A 20,706-nucleotide genomic window follows, 5' to 3' on the forward strand; every position below is an offset into this window, starting at 1 on the left:
CCTGCGCCCTGACCTCCCCGACTGTGGTCTGCGCCCTGACCTCCCCGACTGTGGCCTGCGCCCTGACCTCCCCGACTGTGGCCTGCGCCCTGACCTCCCCGACTGTGGCCTGCGCCCTGACCTCCCCGACTGTGGTCTGCGCCCTGACCTCCCCGACTGTGGCCTGCGCCCTGACCTCCCCGACTGTGGTCTGCGCCCTGACCTCCCCGACTGTGGCCTGCGCCCTGACCTCCCCGACTGTGGCCTGCGCCCTGACCTCCCCGACTGTGGCCTGCGCCCTGACCTCCCCGACTGTGGTCTGCGCCCTGACCTCCCCGACTGTGGCCTGCGCCCTGACCTCCCCGGCTGTGGCCTGCGCCCTGACCTCCCCGACTGTGGCCTGCGCCCTGACCTCCCCGACTGTGGCCTGCGCCCTGACCTCCCCGACTGTGGCCTGCGCCCTGACCTCCCCGACTGTGGCCTGCGCCCTGACCTCCCCGGCTGTGGCCTGCGCCCTGACCTCCCCGGCTGTGGCCTGCGCCCTGACCCCCCCGGCTGTGGCCTGCGCCCTGACCCCCCCGGCTGTGGCCTGCGCCCTGACCTCCCCGGCTGTGGCCTGCGCCCTGACCCCCCCGGCTGTGGCCTGCGCCCTGACCCCCCCGGCTGTGGCCTGCGCCCTGACCCCCCTCGGCTGTGGCCTGCGCTCTGACCCCCCCCCCCGGCTGTGGCCTGCGCTCTGACCCCTGCTTTTTGTACCATACTATAGTATTAACCTGTTGAATGCCGGTTATCATCAGCCATGTTAAGCTTGGGGGAGAATTGATTGTAGGACAGGTGAAATACAGTCTATTGCTCTCTATCAGCTAACTTGAGGATAGATGAATACAGTTTATTGTCCTCTGTTATCAGCCACAACAAGTAAATAAATAAGCCCAACTTTGTTTAATTTCTCTGCATTTGATTTTTCAGCTTCTCCTGTATCGATAAAGACGGGACATGGTGGCAGCATATCAGGCAGTCCCAAACCTTTCTCTCCACAATCCTCTACACCAATAACCTGTAAGACGGAGAGGAACTCCGGCACCGGCAGCATCCTCAACCTCAACCTCGGTCAGTGACTGAGGAGACCGTTCCTCTTTTAATAATGATGAGCAAAAAAAAGTTTATAAGCAATCCGGTTAGTTGGCGTTCTACCCTGAATAATATATATTTCTAGCTGCTCTACCAAATACCGCAGAAAAGCCTATGTAAGGAACGGGACGTCAATGCGGCAGCCACGTACTAATATATGCAGAAAGTACAATGTGTAACCAGGGCTTACAGGGAAGATTCAGAGGTAATTCACAAAACTACCCCGTCCTGCAGGCTGCTCAGGTGCAGTAGCTGTGTGGGCACTGTAGGGGGCACTGCTGTTATTAGTGCGTCATAAACACCGTATAATATTACTGTCCAAAAATACAACACGGATCGCTCTGTTCAGGGAAGAAAAATGTCTTGTATCCTTATATTGGGGACCATCAACAAAGGACAACCTCAGCTCTGCAAACACAGGACAATATACACCGTGCAATTCCTCTAATACAGCATCAAATGAGCCCAAAAAATCTGCCGCAGTCACTTCATTATCTGGGGATTGCACATTGTGCCGGAACCAAAAGCCAGATTATCAGATTACGGATGAAAGGAATTTGGCTAATGTTTTGGGCTCGGCGTCTCCCCGGGTCTCTTACCTTAGTAATGTCTGTTCCTGTCTTTGTTTAATAATCGAAATAAGAATCCTATTCCACGGCCCGATATGCGCCATGTAAGCGAGTGCCGATCAGTGAGGAGCTGTGATCAGTCATGTATGGGGATGACATCGCTCGTCCTCATGCGTTTTTATCGTGTCGGCAGCGCGTTTTCCTGCGTACACAGATGCGCTGCCGACAATGATAATATTTTATGCTGCAGGATCAGCCGATGAACAGCGCTCTGCTTGTTTACACAGGTCAATGATCGTTCATGTGATCGCTCGAGTGCCCCATAAGTGACTGGTGTAAACGTGCGGCGCTTGTCATTTGGGTCCCGGGTTTAGGACATTTTCCTGTGACTTTACTTTTATGTTGACCCGATGTCTTTATGTAATAGAAATCTTGTTTTTATATCTTCTATCTGTTCCTGTTTTTAGACCGAAGTAAAGCAGAAATGGATTTGAAGGAGCTGAGTGAGTCCGTGCTTCATCAGTCCACTCCAACGCCCCTCATCTCCCCCAAGAGACAGATCCGCAGCCGCTTCCAGCTCAATCTGGACAAAACCATCGAGAGCTGCAAAGCCCAATTAGGTATCTCCGTAAATGTACTGTAGTAAATCTGCCGCGCCTCACATTTCTAGACACCTCATTTATAATCTGTGTTACTCCAGGAATTAATGAGATTCCAGATGACCCCTACGCCACAGTGGAGCACAGCGATTCCGAGGAGTCCGAGAAGACGGATTCTAGTGACAGCGAATATGGGAGTGACGAGGAACAGAAGTCAAAAAATGGACAAGACGAGGAAGACAAGGAAAGTGTCAAAGAAAAGGAAATCTCCCCTTCATCCTCCGTAAAGAGAAAATCCAAGCCCTCAATCCCAGCCGAGGTGAAAGATGAATCCAAGAGCACAACAGAGAAGGCCGACGCAGCGGGTAAGGAGAAGCCGGCCTCCGCCGCGGAGAAAAACCTTCCTGACAAGAGTAAATCCCTGCCGCACTCCGCAAAGGAAAAACTGAAAATAAAGGATGAGACGGACTCGCCTACAGTGCACCTCGGACTGGACTCGGACTCTGAGAGCGAACTGGTCATTGACTTAGGTGAAGATCACTCTGGACGAGAAGGACGGAAATCCAAAAAAGATGCTAAAGTATTGGCCGCAAAACACCCAGAATGTACGTCTGTCTCCTCTTACTATATATCAAGTAAACTACAGTGTACTGCACTACTGTAACCCTACACTGCACTACTGTAACACTACACTGCACTACTGTAACCCTACACTGCACTACTGTAACACTACACTGCACTACTGTAACACTACACTGCACTACTGTAACACTACACTGCACTACTGTAACACTACACTGCACTACTGTAACACTACACTGCACTACTGTAACCCTGCGCTGCACTACTGTAACCCTACGCTGCACTACTGTAACCCTACGCTGCACTACTGTAACCCTACACTGCACTACTGTAACCCTACACTGCACTACTGTAACCCTACACTGCACTACTGTAACCCTACACTGCACTACTGTAACCCTACACTGCACTACTGTAACCCTACACTGCACTACTGTAACCCTACACTGCACTACTGTAACCCTACACTGCACTACTGTAACCCTACACTGCACTACTGTAACCCTACACTGCACTACTGTAACCCTACACTGCACTACTGTAACCCTACACTGCACTACTGTAACACTACACTGCACTACTGTAACCCTACACTGCACTACTGTAACACTACACTGCACTACTGTAACACTACACTGCACTACTGTAACCCTGCACTGCACTACTGTAACCCTGCACTGCACTACTGTAACACTGCACTGCACTACTGTAACCCTGCACTGCACTACTGTAACACTGCACTGCACTACTGTAACCCTACACTGCACTACTGTAACCCTACACTGCACTACTGTAACCCTACACTGCACTACTGTAACCCTACACTGCACTACTGTAACACTGCACTGCACTACTGTAACCCTACACTGCACTACTGTAACACTGCACTACTGTAACACTGCACTGCACTACTGTAACACTGCGCTGCACTACTGTAACCCTACGCTGCACTACTGTAACACTGCGCTGCACTACTGTAACACTGCGCTGCACTACTGTAACACTGCGCTGCACTACTGTAACACTGCGCTGCACTACTGTAACACTGCACTGCACTACTGTAACACTGCACTACTGTAACACTGCGCTGCACTACTGTAACCCTACGCTGCACTACTGTAACCCTGCGCTGCACTACTGTAACCCTGCGCTGCACTACTGTAACCCTGCGCTGCACTACTGTAACCCTGCGCTGCACTACTGTAACCCTGCGCTGCACTACTGTAACACTGCACTACTGTAACACTGCACTACTGTAACACTGCACTACTGTAACACTGCACTGCACTACTGTAACACTGCACTGCACTACTGTAACCCTACACTGCACTACTGTAACCCTACACTGCACTACTGTAACCCTACACTGCACTACTGTAACACTATACTGCACTACTGTAACACTACTACATGATAACATAGTACGATGCAGTATAATAACCGTAGACCACATTATAGGACAGGATGAGACAATTCTATACTACACTCCACTATATTGTACTACACACTGCTGTATTCTCCTATACTGTGATGTCATATACTATACTATTGCAGTGTTCTTCTCTATGCTATAATATGGCACATACTTTTTCTATACTACTCGCCCTATTCTACGCTGCGCTATACTACATGCTGTGCTGTATTTTACTATATTACATTATACTACATTTCTATGAGGCCCCAATCACGGCCGGCTGCGCACAGTCATCTACATTTGCGGGCCACGCTCCCGTTATAAAGTATGAGCGCACGGTCCGTAAAATAAAAAAATAGGACATTTCCTATGTTTTTAACGGAAGGTTTGTGCGGCACGGACACAATCACATAGATATATGGGAAGGAGTCAGTCGGCCATAGAAATGGATGGGTCCGTAATTCTGGAGGAAATCTGTCGTGTGCGTGAGGCCTGCCGGTGTACTCTCCGCTATACTGTACTCCTCACATCTCTGTACTACACTATAGAACACGCCATAGTACTGTAATGTGATATTACTCTATACTACAGTGTACGTCACTATTATTCTATACTGCTGTGCTAACCTGTGTATTCTGTATTCTATACTGTACTACATTACATAGGGATTTATATTGTACTGTATTCAACAACCTATCGTTTTCTGATTTGGTTCATGAGCAGTAAAATCGCAATCCGCAGCCAATGCCAGCAGCCACCCCGCCGCTGAGACCCCCATCTTGACTCGCTCTGCATCCCAGGCTGCCCCTGCTGTAGGGGTAACAGTGACCACAAGTTCTGCATCAGCTGCGAGCACCCCAACAGCAGCTACTGGCAGCCCAGTGAAGAAGCAGAGACCCCTGCTGCCCAAGGAGACAGTTCCCACCGTGCAGAGAGTGGTGTGGAATTCTTCCAGTAAGTTTCAGACCTCATCCCAGAAATGGCACATGCAGAAAGTTCAGAGGCAACAACAACAGCAGCAGCAGCAGCAACAGCAGCCGAGCACGCCTGCGCCGTCACAGTCTCCACAAGGGACCAGATACCAGACACGGCAGGCTGTGAAAGGTATTGCATGCTGATCATGTCCCTGGCCTAGTCCTCGGGACCAGTGTCTTCATTCCCTCCGTCTGTGGGTCCCAGTCACCTAGACGCTCATATTCCCATCATCTCTGTACATTCCTCACCTCCATCTAACAAGCGCATTTATTATAGCGGGACAAGCTGGATCTCCTTTCATCTGTCGTACTAATATATTATTTAGCTGTAAGATTTACAAAGTGTTGCATGTAAAGCTGCGGATGTTTTGGAATCGTTGTGTTCTTATTGGCCGTTCTGCCGCGATGAGATCCAATTCTCTACCCCGCCGTGCAGACGCCATCAGAAAACAAATATTTCTTTTTTTTTTTTAGCGGTCCAACAAAAAGAAGTGACACAAACTACAACCACCTCCACTATAACCCTGGTGACCAGTGCCCCTCCACTCGCCATGGTGACCAGCCCGGCACAGCCGCTGACCACGTCAATCACCAGCGATCTACCCATCGCTACCGCCTCAGCTGATGTCGCTGCTGACATTGCCAAATACACCAGCAAGGTGAGTAGACCGAGGACTCCTTCCATAATATATGCTTGTGTTTTACCTGGTGAGTGGTAATAAAAAAGCTTCAATCCCTAATAGTCCGCTAGTAACCAATCATTTAGAGTTTGTGCTGTTTGGAAGCAGGGCGCCGCTTATCCATGAATGTGTCTGGTATTGCCGCTTATTCCACATTGGGTGTATAACAGCCATCGGTTTCTTTTCATCGGTGTATAGAGGTTTATTGTGTAATGTCTCCTGTATATAATGCACCGTGTCTACCTCGTCACATAGGATGTGTACATATCACGTGTGACCAGTAGATGGCAGTATCTTATACACATTACACTACCATTCATTTCAATAGGAGGAATCGGAAAGCTCCTCCTCCTCCTTGTGGTGATTGGTGGATCCCAGCAATGCTGTTTTAGTCTAGATCATTGAATCTGTTATCGACGGCCCTACAGTTGTACCGTGTTCTGTATATAGATCCATTTCTATTTATCTATTCCATTCATAGTGACATAATCATCAGCTCCGTAAACAACATACACCTGTCCTTGCGCTGTCTAGTTTCTCTGCCGCGCACACGTTCGCCGTCTTTGCCGTCACGTGTTTGGAGTCTGTTCTTCATTCATAACTTCATTTATTTTACAGATGATGGACGCAATTAAAGGCACAATGACTGAAATCTACAATGACCTGTCCAAGAATACAACAGGGAGCACCATAGCGGAGGTAGGTATACACCTGATATTACATACTAGTAGGTGACAGCCATGGAGGGGGCTCACAGGGTGAGTGCGCTCCATGCTCAGCGGGTCACGGCTGTGTTATTACCACCGATACCTCACTGCAATGGACAGAGTCAAAGATCACTGATTCTGACGTTTAACACCTTAAATGCCTCGGTCAATCACGACCACGGCATTTATATTGTCCGAATCAGGGGCACCCCCCCAACGTGATCGGGGGGTGACAATGGTTGTTATGGCAGCGTGGAGGCCTAATGAAGTGCTTCAAAGGAGACTGTGAGTATCATGATAGAATGCAATACATTAGTATGGGGGTATATCATGCAAGTGATCCAACGATCGCTGGTTCAAGTCCCCGGGGGAACTAATAAAAAATGTAAAAAACAGTTCAAGTTTTTTATAATGTTCCAAAAAGCAAAAATATTAAAAGTTTAAAAAATAAAAAAAACATTCCCATTTTTTCCCCTAAATCAATGTTAAACTAAATAAAAGTTAACATAACTGGTATCGCCGCGTCCGTGAACGTCAGAACTATCACAATATAGCGTTATTTAACCCGCTCGGTGAACCCCGTAAAGCAATATATCTATAAAGCACGCAAACTGCTGTTTTCTGGTCACATTCGCGCTCCAAAAAATGGAATAAAAAGTGATCAAAAAGTCGCATTTACCCCAAAATGGTATCAGTGAAAACGATATCTCGCCCCGCAGAATATAAGCCCTCACATCGCTAAATTGGCCGAAAAATAAAAAAGTTATGGCTCTCAAAACGATCGCGACACAACATTTTGTTTTATTTTTTTAGCAATGTTTTAAAAAAATAAATAAAAATGAAACCTAAATTTGGCATCGCCGTAATCGTATCGACCTGTGGAATATGGAGAATGGCATTTTTAACTGAGATGGACGCCGTAAAAACAAAACCCCCCAAAACAATTGCGTAATCGCTGTTTTTTGCACATTTCACCCCACAAATATTTATTTTTCAGCTTCCCAGTACTTTATGCGGTACAATAAATGGTGCCATGAAAAACGACAACTTGTCCTGCAAAAAACACGCCCTCATACGGCGATATAGACCAAGAAATAGAAGAAAGTTACGGCTTGTGGAAGGCGGGGAGGAAAAAAACTAAAATGAAAAACTCACATTGGCCGTATCATTAAGGGGTTAATTGGAGGATGAAATCCCCGGGAACCTCGTACGTTGTGATTTTAACCTTCTATCAATTGTTGATTTCTTCACAGATCCGACGTTTGCGAATTGAGATTGAAAAACTGCAGTGGCTTCACCAGCAGGAGCTGTCCGAGATGAAGCATAATCTGGGTGAGCGCTGGCTCCTCCGGCATTCTGCTGACAGATCCAATACATAATGTATTACATGTATGTTACTATTCCACGTGCCGCGCACACCCGCCGCTGCACTTACATCATCTATTTACATGTATGTTACTATTCCACGTGCCACGCACACCCGCCGCTGCACTTACATCATCTATTTACATGTATGTTACTATTCCACGTGCCGCGCACACCCGCCGCTGCACTTACATCATCTATTTACATGTATGTTACTATTCCACGTGCCGCGCACACCCGCCGCTGCACTTACATCATCTATTTACATGTATGTTACTATTCCACGTGCCGCACACACCCGCCGCTGCACTTACATCATCTATTTACATGTATGTTACTATTCCACGTGCCGCGCACACCCGCCGCTACACGTACATCATCTATTTACATGTATGTTACTATTCCACGTGTCACGCGCACACCCGCCCCTGCACTTACATCATCTATTTACATGTATGTTACTATTCCACGTGCCACGCACACCCGCCGCTGCACTTACATCATCTATTTACATGTATGTTACTATTCCACGTGTCGCACACACACCCGCCGCTGCACTTACATCATCTATTTACATGTATGTTACTATTCCACGTGCCGCACACACCCGCCCCTGCACTTACATCATCTATTTACATGTATGTTACTATTCCACGTGCCCCGCACACCCGCCGCTGCACTTACATCATCTATTTACATGTATGTTACTATTCCACGTGCCACGCACACCCGCCGCGGCACTTACATCATCTATTTACATGTATGTTACTATTCCACGTGTCACGCACACACCCGCCGCTGCACTTACATCATCTATTTACATGTATGTTACTATTCCACGTGCCGCACACACCCGCCGCTGCACTTACATCATCTATTTACATGTATGTTACTATTCCACATGCCGCGCACACCCGCCGCTGCACTTACATCATCTATTTACATGTATGTTACTATTCCACGTGCCGCACACACACCCGCCGCTGCACTTACATCATCTATTTACATGTATGTTACTATTCCACGTGCCGCACACACCCGCCGCTGCACTTACATCATCTATTTACATGTATGTTACTATTCCACGTGTCACGCGCACACCCGCCCCTGCACTTACATCATCTATTTACATGTATGTTACTATTCCACGTGCCGCGCACACCCGCCGCTGCACTTACATCATCTATTTACATGTATGTTACTATTCCACATGCCGCGCACACCCGCCGCTGCACTTACATCATCTATTTACATGTATGTTACTATTCCACGTGCCGCACACACACCCGCCGCTGCACTTACATCATCTATTTACATGTATGTTACTATTCCACGTGTCACGCACACACCCGCCGCTGCACTTACATCATCTATTTACATGTATGTTACTATTCCACGTGTCACACACACCCGCCGCTGCACTTACATCATCTATTTACATGTATGTTACTATTCCACGTGCCGCGCACACCCGCCGCTGCACTTACATCATCTATTTACATGTATGTTACTATTCCACGTGCCGCACACACCCGCCGCTGCACTTACATCATCTATTTACATGTATGTTACTATTCCACGTGCCGCACACACCCGCCCCTGCACTTACATCATCTATTTACATGTATGTTACTATTCCACGTGCCGCACACACCCGCCGCTGCACTTACATCATCTATTTACATGTATGTTACTATTCCACGTGCCGCACACACCCGCCGCTGCACTTACATCATCTACATGTATGTTACTATTCCACGTGCCACACACACCCGCCGCTGCACTTACATCATCTATTTACATGTATGTTACTATTCCACGTGCCGCACACACCCGCCGCTGCACGTACATCATCTATTTACATGTATGTTACTATTCCACGTGCTGCGCACACCCGCCGCGGCACTTACATCATCTATTTACATGTATGTTACTATTCCACGTGCCACGCACACCCGCCGCTACACTTACATCATCTATTTACATGTATGTTACTATTCCACGTGCCGCACACACCCGCCGCTGCACTTACATCATCTATTTACATGTATGTTACTATTCCACGTGCCGCACACACCCGCCGCTACACGTACATCATCTATTTACATGTATGTTACTATTCCACGTGTCACACACACCCGCCGCTACACGTACATCATCTATTTACATGTATGTTACTATTCCACGTGCCGCACACACCCGCCGCTGCACGTACATCATCTATTTACATGTATGTTACTATTCCACGTGCTGCGCACACCCGCCGCTGCACTTACATCATCTATTTACATGTATGTTACTATTCCACGTGCCACGCACACCCGCCGCTACACTTACATCATCTATTTACATGTATGTTACTATTCCACGTGCCGCACACACCCGCCGCTGCACTTACATCATCTATTTACATGTATGTTACTATTCCACGTGCCGCGCACACCCGCCGCTGCACTTACATCATCTATTTACATGTATGTTACTATTCCACATGCCGCGCACACCCGCCGCTGCACTTACATCATCTATTTACATGTATGTTACTATTCCACGTGCCACGCACACCCGCCGCTGCACTTACATCATCTATTTACATGTATGTTACTATTCCACGTGCCACGCACACCCGCCGCTGCACTTACATCGTCTATTTACATGTATGTTACTATTCCACGTGCCGCACACACCCGCCGCTGCACTTACATCATCTATTTACATGTATGTTACTATTCCACGTGCCACGCACACCCGCCGCTGCACTTACATCATCTATTTACATGTATGTTACTATTCCACGTGCCACGCACACCCGCCGCTGCACTTACATCGTCTATTTACATGTATGTTACTATTCCACGTGCCGCGCACACCCGCCGCTGCACTTACATCATCTATTTACATGTATGTTACTATTCCACGTGCCACGCACACCCGCCGCTGCACTTACATCATCTATTTACATGTATGTTACTATTCCACGTGCCGCGCACACCCGCCGCTGCACTTACATCATCTATTTACATGTATGTTACTATTCCACGTGCCGCGCACACCCGCCGCTGCACTTACATCATCTATTTACATGTATGTTACTATTCCACGTGCCGCGCACACCCGCCGCTGCACTTACATCATCTATTTACATGTATGTTACTATTCCACGTGCCGCGCACACCCGCCGCTGCACTTACATCATCTATTTACATGTATGTTACTATTCCACGTGCCACGCACACCCGCCGCTGCACTTACATCATCTATTTACATGTATGTTACTGTTCCACGTGCCACGCACACCCGCCGCTGCACTTACATCGTCTATTTACATGTATGTTACTATTCCACGTGCCGCACACACCCGCCGCTGCACTTACATCATCTATTTACATGTATGTTACTATTCCACGTGTCACGCACACACCCGCCGCTGCACTTACATCATCTATTTACATGTATGTTACTATTCCACGTGTCACACACACCCGCCGCTGCACTTACATCATCTATTTACATGTATGTTACTATTCCACGTGCCGCGCACACCCGCCGCTGCACTTACATCATCTATTTACATGTATGTTACTATTCCACGTGCCGCACACACCCGCCGCTGCACTTACATCATCTATTTACATGTATGTTACTATTCCACGTGCCGCACACACCCGCCGCTGCACTTACATCATCTATTTACATGTATGTTACTATTCCACGTGCCGCACACACCCGCCGCTGCACTTACATCATCTACATGTATGTTACTATTCCACGTGCCACATACACCCGCCGCTGCACTTACATCATCTATTTACATGTATGTTACTATTCCACGTGCCGCGCACACCCGCCACTGCACTTACATCATCTATTTACATGTATGTTACTATTCCACGTGCCGCACACACCCGCCGCTGCACGTACATCATCTATTTACATGTATGTTACTATTCCACGTGCTGCGCACACCCGCCGCGGCACTTACATCATCTATTTACATGTATGTTACTATTCCACGTGCCGCGCACACCCGCCGCTACACTTACATCATCTATTTACATGTATGTTACTATTCCACGTGCCGCACACACCCGCCGCTGCACTTACATCATCTATTTACATGTATGTTACTATTCCACGTGCCGCACACACACCCGCCGCTGCACTTACATCATCTATTTACATGTATGTTACTATTCCACGTGCCGCGCACACCCGCCGCTACACGTACATCATCTATTTACATGTATGTTACTATTCCACGTGTCACACACACCCGCCGCTGCACTTACATCATCTATTTACATGTATGTTACTATTCCACGTGCCACGCACACCCGCCGCTACACTTACATCATCTATTTACATGTATGTTACTATTCCACGTGCCGCACACACCCGCCGCTGCACTTACATCATCTATTTACATGTATGTTACTATTCCACGTGCCGCACACACCCGCCGCTGCACTTACATCATCTATTTACATGTATGTTACTATTCCACGTGCCACGCACACCCGCCGCTGCACTTACATCGTCTATTTACATGTATGTTACTATTCCACGTGTCACGCGCACACCCGCCGCTGCACTTACATCATCTATTTACATGTATGTTACTATTCCACGTGCCACGCACACCCGCCGCTGCACTTACATCGTCTATTTACATGTATGTTACTATTCCACGTGTCACGCGCACACCCGCCGCGGCACTTACATCATCTATTTACATGTATGTTACTATTCCACGTGCCGCGCACACCCGCCGCTGCACTTACATCATGTTCAGAGCCATGAAGGACGTCTCTTGGTTTTTATTCCCCTGTAGAGCTCACCATGGCGGAGATGAGGCAGAGTCTGGAGCAGGAGAGAGACCGGCAGATTGCAGAGGTGAAGAAACAGACCGAGCTGGAGAAGCAGCAGGCGGTGGATGAGACCAAGAAGAAGCAGTGGTGCGCCAACTGCAAGAAGGAGGCCATCTTCTACTGCTGCTGGAACACCAGCTACTGCGACTACCCCTGTCAGCAGGCGCATTGGCCCGAGCACATGAAGTCCTGCACGCAGTCAGGTACAGGTAGAACGTGGAGCAGCCGGGTCACCTGGAATATCAGACACTTCACATTATAACTCGTAACCAGCAGACATCTCATATACTTGTAGCAGGTATAATCCGCAGCAGACCATATAGAGGGGTCCCGGTTACTTGTGCCGCTATTCCCGCGCCCGAGACATGAAGCCATATACAATGCGTCTCGATCTTATTTCGTTTCAGGGACTTGCATGCATTATTCGTTTTAATATAGATTTGTATCGTATCTGCAGCTACTGCGACGCAGCAGGAAGCCGACCCAGACCTCAACACGGACAAAACCGCCCCAGCTACAACGAGTGCCCCGCCGGCGCCTGCCGAAACCACCACAACGCCGAAAGAGAAGGAAGGAGCGGCCGATAAGAGCAAAGAGAGTGTCACTGTACGTATCGCCGGTCGGTAGCTTGCCTGCGTCCAAAGTGAGTGAAGACCATTCTGTGTGTCTGTCGGCAGAGCAGCCTCTCGCCTCCCCTTTCTGAAAATGTTTATTATGAGGGGTTTTTTATTGAAATCTCATCCATGTTGTGTTGGACTTGAGTCGCGCGCCGCGTCTTCTCTCTCGTCTTGTGCTGTCTGATGTGAGCAGCGTGTCGGAGCAGCCCCCTCTGTTTCATGGTACGGTCTCTACAATAACACATTCAATGACGGCCATAACTCGGCGCCTGCAAGACCCCAGAACACCGGGAATTCAATCCATGATTGTTCTCACTGTTTTACAAAGGATTAAACATGATCCAAAGTCCGGGTCCGTCTCTGTAGGAATCCACGGAGCTCGTTCACAAGCCATAGGTGACCTGTTAGCGTATACTTGGCGCCGTGTCACCTCTATATTGAAACTTGAACCACGACCGGTGTAACTCGTTCACCCTGCAGACTTCTCTATCCTGCAGCAGCGGCTCTGGATCTCCAGCTCCTGGATGGCTTCACCGAGAGGCTGCAAATAGACATCAGATGCCAACACTTAAGACTAGGATCGGCCACCAGCGATCCGGCGATCAATGTGCCAGGTTGAACTGACAGATCAATGACGTAGTTGTTTTTTTTTGTTAAAGTGTGGAACGATTGGCTGTAACCGACCAATCATGCCGCAATCATGCCATACACACCGATTCACCCGACGACCAGCCGAAGAAATCTAACCTGACAATCGCTTTTTTAGCAGAATTATCGGCTGGCAATCGTTCACATAAAATTAGTTGAAATTGGCCGTTTGGGACGCCGTTCCTCTTTTGTGTTTGGCCAACACACTCTCTGCGGATTTAGTTTAATGGTGAAATATTGGGGCAGGAGTTTGAGGATTTTTTGTGGATCCGGCCATGGAAGGCCACAATAGATTATTCACTCACTTATTCCCCTGCACAGAGAGAAGCTTGACTTTAGATTTAGTGTCGTTCAATGACCCCTTCATAGTGGCTGCTTTACACCTTGCGAGGACTACACGTGGCCACACACCGAACAATGATCATAATAATACCACCGCAAAAGAGGTTTATGAGAGAGACTCCTACATTTATGTCACTAGAGCGGTCGGCCTGACTGAGGGTGATGTGTTCTCAGATCGGGGACTCGCATCGCATGAGAATCGGCAGCTTCAGTAAGCCACGTATTTGCAAAGTTCTGAGCAATTCTCCACTTGGACAGTCGGTTGTGATCGTTGCCGATGTTTTTGCCCCTCTGATGACCGGTGCCCCTACATTGAATGTTTCGAGCTCTGATCGGTGTAATCCAGTGTATGACTATTACACATTTCTGTGGCTTTCCCCGTGAGTTTGAACCTTCACATAATCCTGACCGATCACCAGAGGGGGAAGTGACCGGGGGGCTGCAATCCCAGGGTCCGTCTGAGATGTCGGTGACGCTGGACCGGACGCCCGCGGAGCTCGCAGCAGAGATCAGTCAATCTGGTTATAGATGTAGCGACGGGTATAGACCTAGCCCGCCCCTGGAACTCACCGGCCACGGCACCAAAACACCCGCGTCCAACAGCTGAAATCCTGTCTGATCCGTATTATGAAAGGCCCCAAAGATTTTATCTATCGCTGGGTGTTATTTTATAATTGTGTTGAGACTGATAATTCACTGTCGTGGGTGTGGATCTATTTATAGGACGTTGGTTATTGGGATTTATGTCTCCGGCAAGTTCCTCAGATTTATCATCCAGAGGCGATACCACCCCATCCCCCACTCACATTGCTTTATGTCGTCCTCCCTGATTGGTCAGTGTCAGGAGGCAGACCTGTATTGTGCTCGGCAGCAGTCACTGTCCTCATGGTTACGGTTCCCTGTGCCGTCTCTGCAGATAGTAACAGGAGTGGCGCGCAGCCCGCCCATAAAACTGCTCCACGTGCCGCAGAACGCTGCCTTTATCCCAACTACTCAGCCCACAACTGTAAGTAGCAGCGTCTCATCCGGTCTGTTGTTGGCGTCCCGGTAGTGGAGTAGATCAGTGTCTCCTCTCTGTGTCGCTTCTCCAGTGTGATCTCGGCGCCGCTGCTCTCACATCGCCCGGAGTCAGGGTCACCAACCCCCCCACTCTGTGAAAAATGAGGTCCTGAGATGCTGGGCAGACGGACAGATTGACCCACATAATCTCCTGTTTCACAGACTCTGAACAGTTGGTGCCCGGGCTCTGCGATGCCACTCTCTTTGCTCTGTAACGTGGACCTTTCATGCGTTTCCCACATTATTGGCTGCAGCGCGAGACCTCGCCGTGTAACCACAATCTCTTTCTTGGTGTAACCAGCGGCCGTGTTGCATGTTTGTCGCCTCTTGTTCTATGACATATGTGGGACTTGGCGTGTTGTATGTGGAGCAAAGACCGTAGGGAGAGATTTAAAGAGAAAGCGATCTGCGCTGGACGTTCCTGTCACTTCTATCGGCTCATCATGTCTTTTCTCCAGATGTTAGCAAATCTAGAAATGAATGTGACCTCAATCACCCGGTCCTCCATATCAGATGTGACTTTTGATTGTGTGCTCCACTTTATAACGTAGTTTTGCAGATTGACTTTTTATATGTTATACACAAAATGCTGAGTATTTCTTAAAAAAACGTTTGCCTTACTTTTAATCTTGAGTTACATCATGTCTTATACTCCAGTCACATCCAGAGCTGCAGGCATTAAACCTATAGTAAGATGGGAGGTTTTGCAGGCTGAACTTTAAAGACTTTGCTGGAGTCGCTAGAATTATTATTATTATTTTTTTATTAAGTCCGGAAATATTCTAAATCCAATTCTAATTTATAACATTTCCATGTGCTGGCCACTAGAGGGAGCAGTTCCCAAAATTGGAGCATTGGCATGCGGTAAAGCAACCTCATTGATTTATGCTGCAAATTTGGGGTAGACACACTCGCTCTAGTGTCCTCACACAATCCCCCCTCCCTTATTCTGAATGTTCAAACCTCCTACACTGTGTGCCGCCATTTTCTGAGTGACTGCAGCGTAGGAGGATTAGATACAGGGCTCAGCAGACAGTATCACACGAACATAATACACACACATCACATACATGAAAATAAATTACCTGCTGCTGCCGCCTCCGCTGGTCTACGCTCCTATTCCTTGCGCATTCGCTTCCTTGAACATATAGGCGGAAGCCGCGGCCGGAAGTCGTCATCTTATTGTCCGGCAGCGGCTTCCGATCCACATGAAAATGGCACCGGATTTCGCTCTGCGAACGAGCTACGTTTTGGTCTGTGTGGGAGCGGCGCATGCGCGTACACTTCTGAGAATGGAACGGCTCACGTTCGCATTCTCTATGGGGCTGATGTGCCGTATTCCATCTCTGTATGTGTCGTTAATCGACTCATACAAAGGTGAAAAAAAATGGCAGCCCATCGAGAAGTAAAAGAGAGAAAAAAGAAATAAGTAGAACACAAATAAAATTTATGTTAATATCAAACTAAAAGCAATATGATAAAAAAAAAAAAAATTTCATGACCCCTTCCCTTTAAGCTGGCGTGACGATGACTGGACTTTGGCGATCTACTCGTCATGTAAAATGTAGAATAGCTCCCTGCATTGCTCCCTTTTGTATTGCATTGTGGGAGATGTGTTTTTTGTTATTTTACAATGTCCGGTATAAACACTACATCTCGCACAATGTGCTACAGCAGAGCATTGAAATTGTGACTGCAGCTCTGGAAGTGACTGGAGTATAAAAACGTGTTGTAATTCAGGTACAGGACAGACGTTTTATGCAGGTAATGTCTGTAAACTACACAAAATGGTGTTCAAGGTGGAGCGGTGACGTCAAATCAGTGGTTGGTTTGGCAGCATCGCCTGTTTACTATGGACGTGGCCATGTTTCCGCCAAACAATCAATATCCAATCAACGTGATATAAATGTCTGTGACGTCACCTCTTTATAGGGGGTTTTCACAGTTACATGGGACTGACGTCATGACTCATTAACGCTACGTCCACATCCAGGCCTTACGTTGAAGTGCAAGAGGTTTTTTTAAGAGTCTCAAAGTTTTTAAAAGGCAAAATGTGAAATTCTTTATTGCATCGTGGACTCTACTTCACATTCATTCTCACTGACATCAAAAGGAGAAAGGCGGCCGACTCCTAAAATCCATCCAATGACCGTGCTGAATAAGACCGGACGGTGTGAACGAGACTCCGCAGCAGACCCGGCCGAGAGTATGGTTTCCGGTAAAACCAGGGTCACCCTGATGGAAAGCGGACGTATCCCATCAAAGTCAAGTTGTGCAACGGAAGCAGCGAGAGGGACGGGGGGTGCAGAAGAGGCGAGCGGGACGGGGGGGGGCGTAGAAGAGGCGAGCGGGACGCGCAGAAGAGGCGAGAGGGACGGGGGGCGCAGAAGAGGCGAGAGGGACGGGGGGCACAGAAGAGGCGAGAGGGACGGGGGGCGCAGAAGTGGCGAGAGGGACGGGGGGCGCAGAAGAGGCGAGAGGGACGGGGCGCGCAGAAGAGGCGAGCGGGACGGGGCGCGCAGAAGAGGCGAGAGGGACGGGGGCGCGCAGAAGAGGCGAGAGGGACGGGGGGCGCGCAGAAGCGAGAGGGACGGGGGGGCGCAGGAGAGGCGAGAGGGACGGGGGGGCGCAGGAGAGGCGAGAGGGACGGGGCGCACAGAAGAGGCGAGAGGGACGGGGCGCGCAAAAGAGGCGAGAGGGACGGGGAGCGCAAAAGAGGCGAGAGGGACGGGGAGCGCAAAAGAGGCGAGAGGGACGGGGAGCGCAAAAGAGGCGAGAGGGACGGGGCGCGCAGAAGAGGCGAGGGACGGGGCGCGCAGAAGAGTCGAGAGGGGCGGTGCGCGCAGAAGAGGCGAGAGGGGCGGGGCGCGCAGAAGAGGCGAGGGGCGGGGCGCGCAGAAGAGGCGAGAGGGACGGGGCGCGCAAAAGAGGCAAGAGGGGCAGGGCGCGCAGAAGAGGCGAGAGGGTCGGGCGCGCAGAAAAGGCGAGCGGGACGGGGCGCGCAGACAGAGGGAACGTTGCGTATAGTAGAAGACGTTTCCATGGTTGTTGCTCGGTTCCATCCTACGGCTGTCATCACCTATTGGATCCATAAACCAGAAGTTGTAATTAAGCCATGAAGATATGAATGGACCGGGACTGCGGGGACACGAGGGACTGGGAGCCGTGACATCATTCTGTGCTCTGTATAATGCATGGAGGCCAATTCTTGTATTGATTCTATGGCTAATAGAGGGGCTCCCCCATTACCTCCATATGCTGAAACTAGGTCCTAGGGACGGAGAGTGCCACTTTAATGTGTATCTATGTATGAAGGTGATTAGAGTTGGCAGTCCCATGTAAGCTGTGCTTTGTATCCAGTGGTTTCGGTTTGCTCACTCTCCACTCGTATTGGGCTCCGGCTCAATAATGTTCAGTGACCACTTGTAGCAAAGCTGAGCCGCCCCGTCCACCACATTGACCGTGTACAGCAGAATGTTGCAGTGTCGTCCCTTTGTCTTTTATATAGTAAATGTTGACTTCTGTAGATCGTAACTTTTCTGCTTCTCATCAACAGACCATCCCGGTGGTTGTGAGCCCCAATGCCGGAGCGGCGGCGGTGAGAGCCGGCGTTCAGTATGTGCAGACCACCATGCCGGCTCAGGTGAGGAGAGTGTGACCTGCGAGCATTAACAGCAAGACCATAAAGAAACACTACATTGTGAGCGAGCGGCGACCAGAGCGTGCGGACCCCGCGCCGCCTCCTGTATGTAAATAATGTACAATCTGTGGATGTGATAGAAAACGATCTTTTTATATTTGTATTCACTTTAACTTATGGACGTTTATCCGGAGCCGCGACCTTAAGACGCCCATTATAACAGACCTTGCTGAAACGTGTCAGAGGCGCAGCGCACAAGACGCAACGGATGGAGCGACAACCTGTAGATAAGCAGAAGATTCTTGTATCATTATAATCAGTGTACAAAGACGTGGTGAATGATACGAGCTTCTATATGAATAATCAAAGCTTTCACCCCCACATGGGAACTCCCCGCGGGAACAATCCTAATAACCGGAAATGAATACAAGGCGCCGTCTGTGGATGACATCGCGAACAATCCATGGCGGCGCCGTCAGTCTGTTACATTGGAGCCGCAGGTTCACTTTGTATCTCATGTAAAATCACTGCTGATGTCGGTATATGAGAGGCCCCTCCGTATAATATCATTCCAGTACGACACATTGTACATTTCTCACCCTATTGATTTTCACCATTGTTTGGAGACGGTGTGTACAGTAACCAGCGGCGTATACATGACGGCGAGACACCACCGATCCCGAGTGAAGAAGGATCTGTGGTCGAGCGGTTCGGCGCGCGGGACTGTCCGGCTTTCTCTTGTGAAACATAATTGCTTTTAGCATATGGAAGTATTTTTTCACATTTTCTTTGTATAAAATTTGTATTAAATCCAAACATTTCCTTTTGCTGCAGTTTCTTTGTTTCTGGGTATAAAGACGTTGTCAGGTCCATTGTCTTATGTTCAGGTCAGTCCCCGAAACCACAGCCAAAATACAGAAATAAAGGGAAATGGGGTGCGTTGTGATACCCGTAATATAACCGTCCCCATCCTATTGATATCTAGATCAGTGTGTCCTGAGACGTTTCTATTCGACTTTATGGTGGAAAACCTGAACTAATACTCCCAGCTGATCGAAGTGATCGCCGCTCGCTGCACCGATCTGATGATTCACAGAAATGACTCATTCTGTGCTTGTATTCATGTTCTATTGGGGTCAGGAGACGGATAAATACCACATTCAGATACCTGTCTAATGGCACGGACTACGCGTATAGATGAGGCTATGATAGGGGCCCGGGGCCAGCTCTGTGATCTGCCGCCATTGTCTGATAAATGTCGCTCTTCTATTTAGAAGTGTATTGTGAGCTTTCTCCGGGGCCCGGCTGCCTCCAGTCAGTCTCATACTAGGTCTGGTCTTCAGCGGTTCTAGAACCACAAGTCCCAGCTGAGAAATAAGACTCCACTGCTCCAGGTAAAGAGAATATTCAGTCTGTTAGATTTTCTTTTATTACCTGAAGTAAAAACAAAAAACGACAAATAAAAATCATTCTGAAGAAATGCTGCAGTAACCAAGAAAAATCTTACTGTGGTCACTGGGGGGCGCTGTGCG

At 48.8% G+C, this 20,706-nt stretch overlaps 1 protein-coding gene across 4 annotated transcripts in view; it reads left to right on the forward strand.

Moving 5' to 3' along the window:
- The window catches only part of ZMYND8 (zinc finger MYND-type containing 8), a 34,614-nt gene extending 14,613 nt beyond the window's left edge, over positions 1–20,001 (forward strand). Inside the window, exons 9-18 of one of the 4 annotated variants that reach the window (XM_075845799.1) lie at positions 949–1,089; positions 2,147–2,299; positions 2,380–2,883; positions 4,998–5,378; positions 5,723–5,907; positions 6,547–6,627; positions 7,889–7,967; positions 12,832–13,071; positions 13,326–13,474; positions 19,091–20,001. In XM_075845799.1, coding sequence (XP_075701914.1) covers positions 949–1,089; positions 2,147–2,299; positions 2,380–2,883; positions 4,998–5,378; positions 5,723–5,907; positions 6,547–6,627; positions 7,889–7,967; positions 12,832–13,071; positions 13,326–13,474; positions 19,091–19,192 — 2,015 coding nt within the window. In that variant the 3' untranslated portion in view covers positions 19,193–20,001. Of the gene's footprint in view, positions 1–948; positions 1,090–2,146; positions 2,300–2,379; positions 2,884–4,997; positions 5,379–5,722; positions 5,908–6,546; positions 6,628–7,888; positions 7,968–12,831; positions 13,072–13,325; positions 13,512–19,090 lie in introns of all 4 variants that reach the window. The other 3 variants (XM_075845801.1, XM_075845800.1, XM_075845802.1) reach the window with 3 other exon arrangements.
- Positions 20,002–20,706: the final 705 nt, after the last annotated feature.

This window comes from Rhinoderma darwinii, chromosome 13 (genome assembly GCF_050947455.1).
Source record: "Rhinoderma darwinii isolate aRhiDar2 chromosome 13, aRhiDar2.hap1, whole genome shotgun sequence".
Classification (NCBI taxonomy): Eukaryota; Metazoa; Chordata; class Amphibia; order Anura; family Rhinodermatidae; genus Rhinoderma; species Rhinoderma darwinii.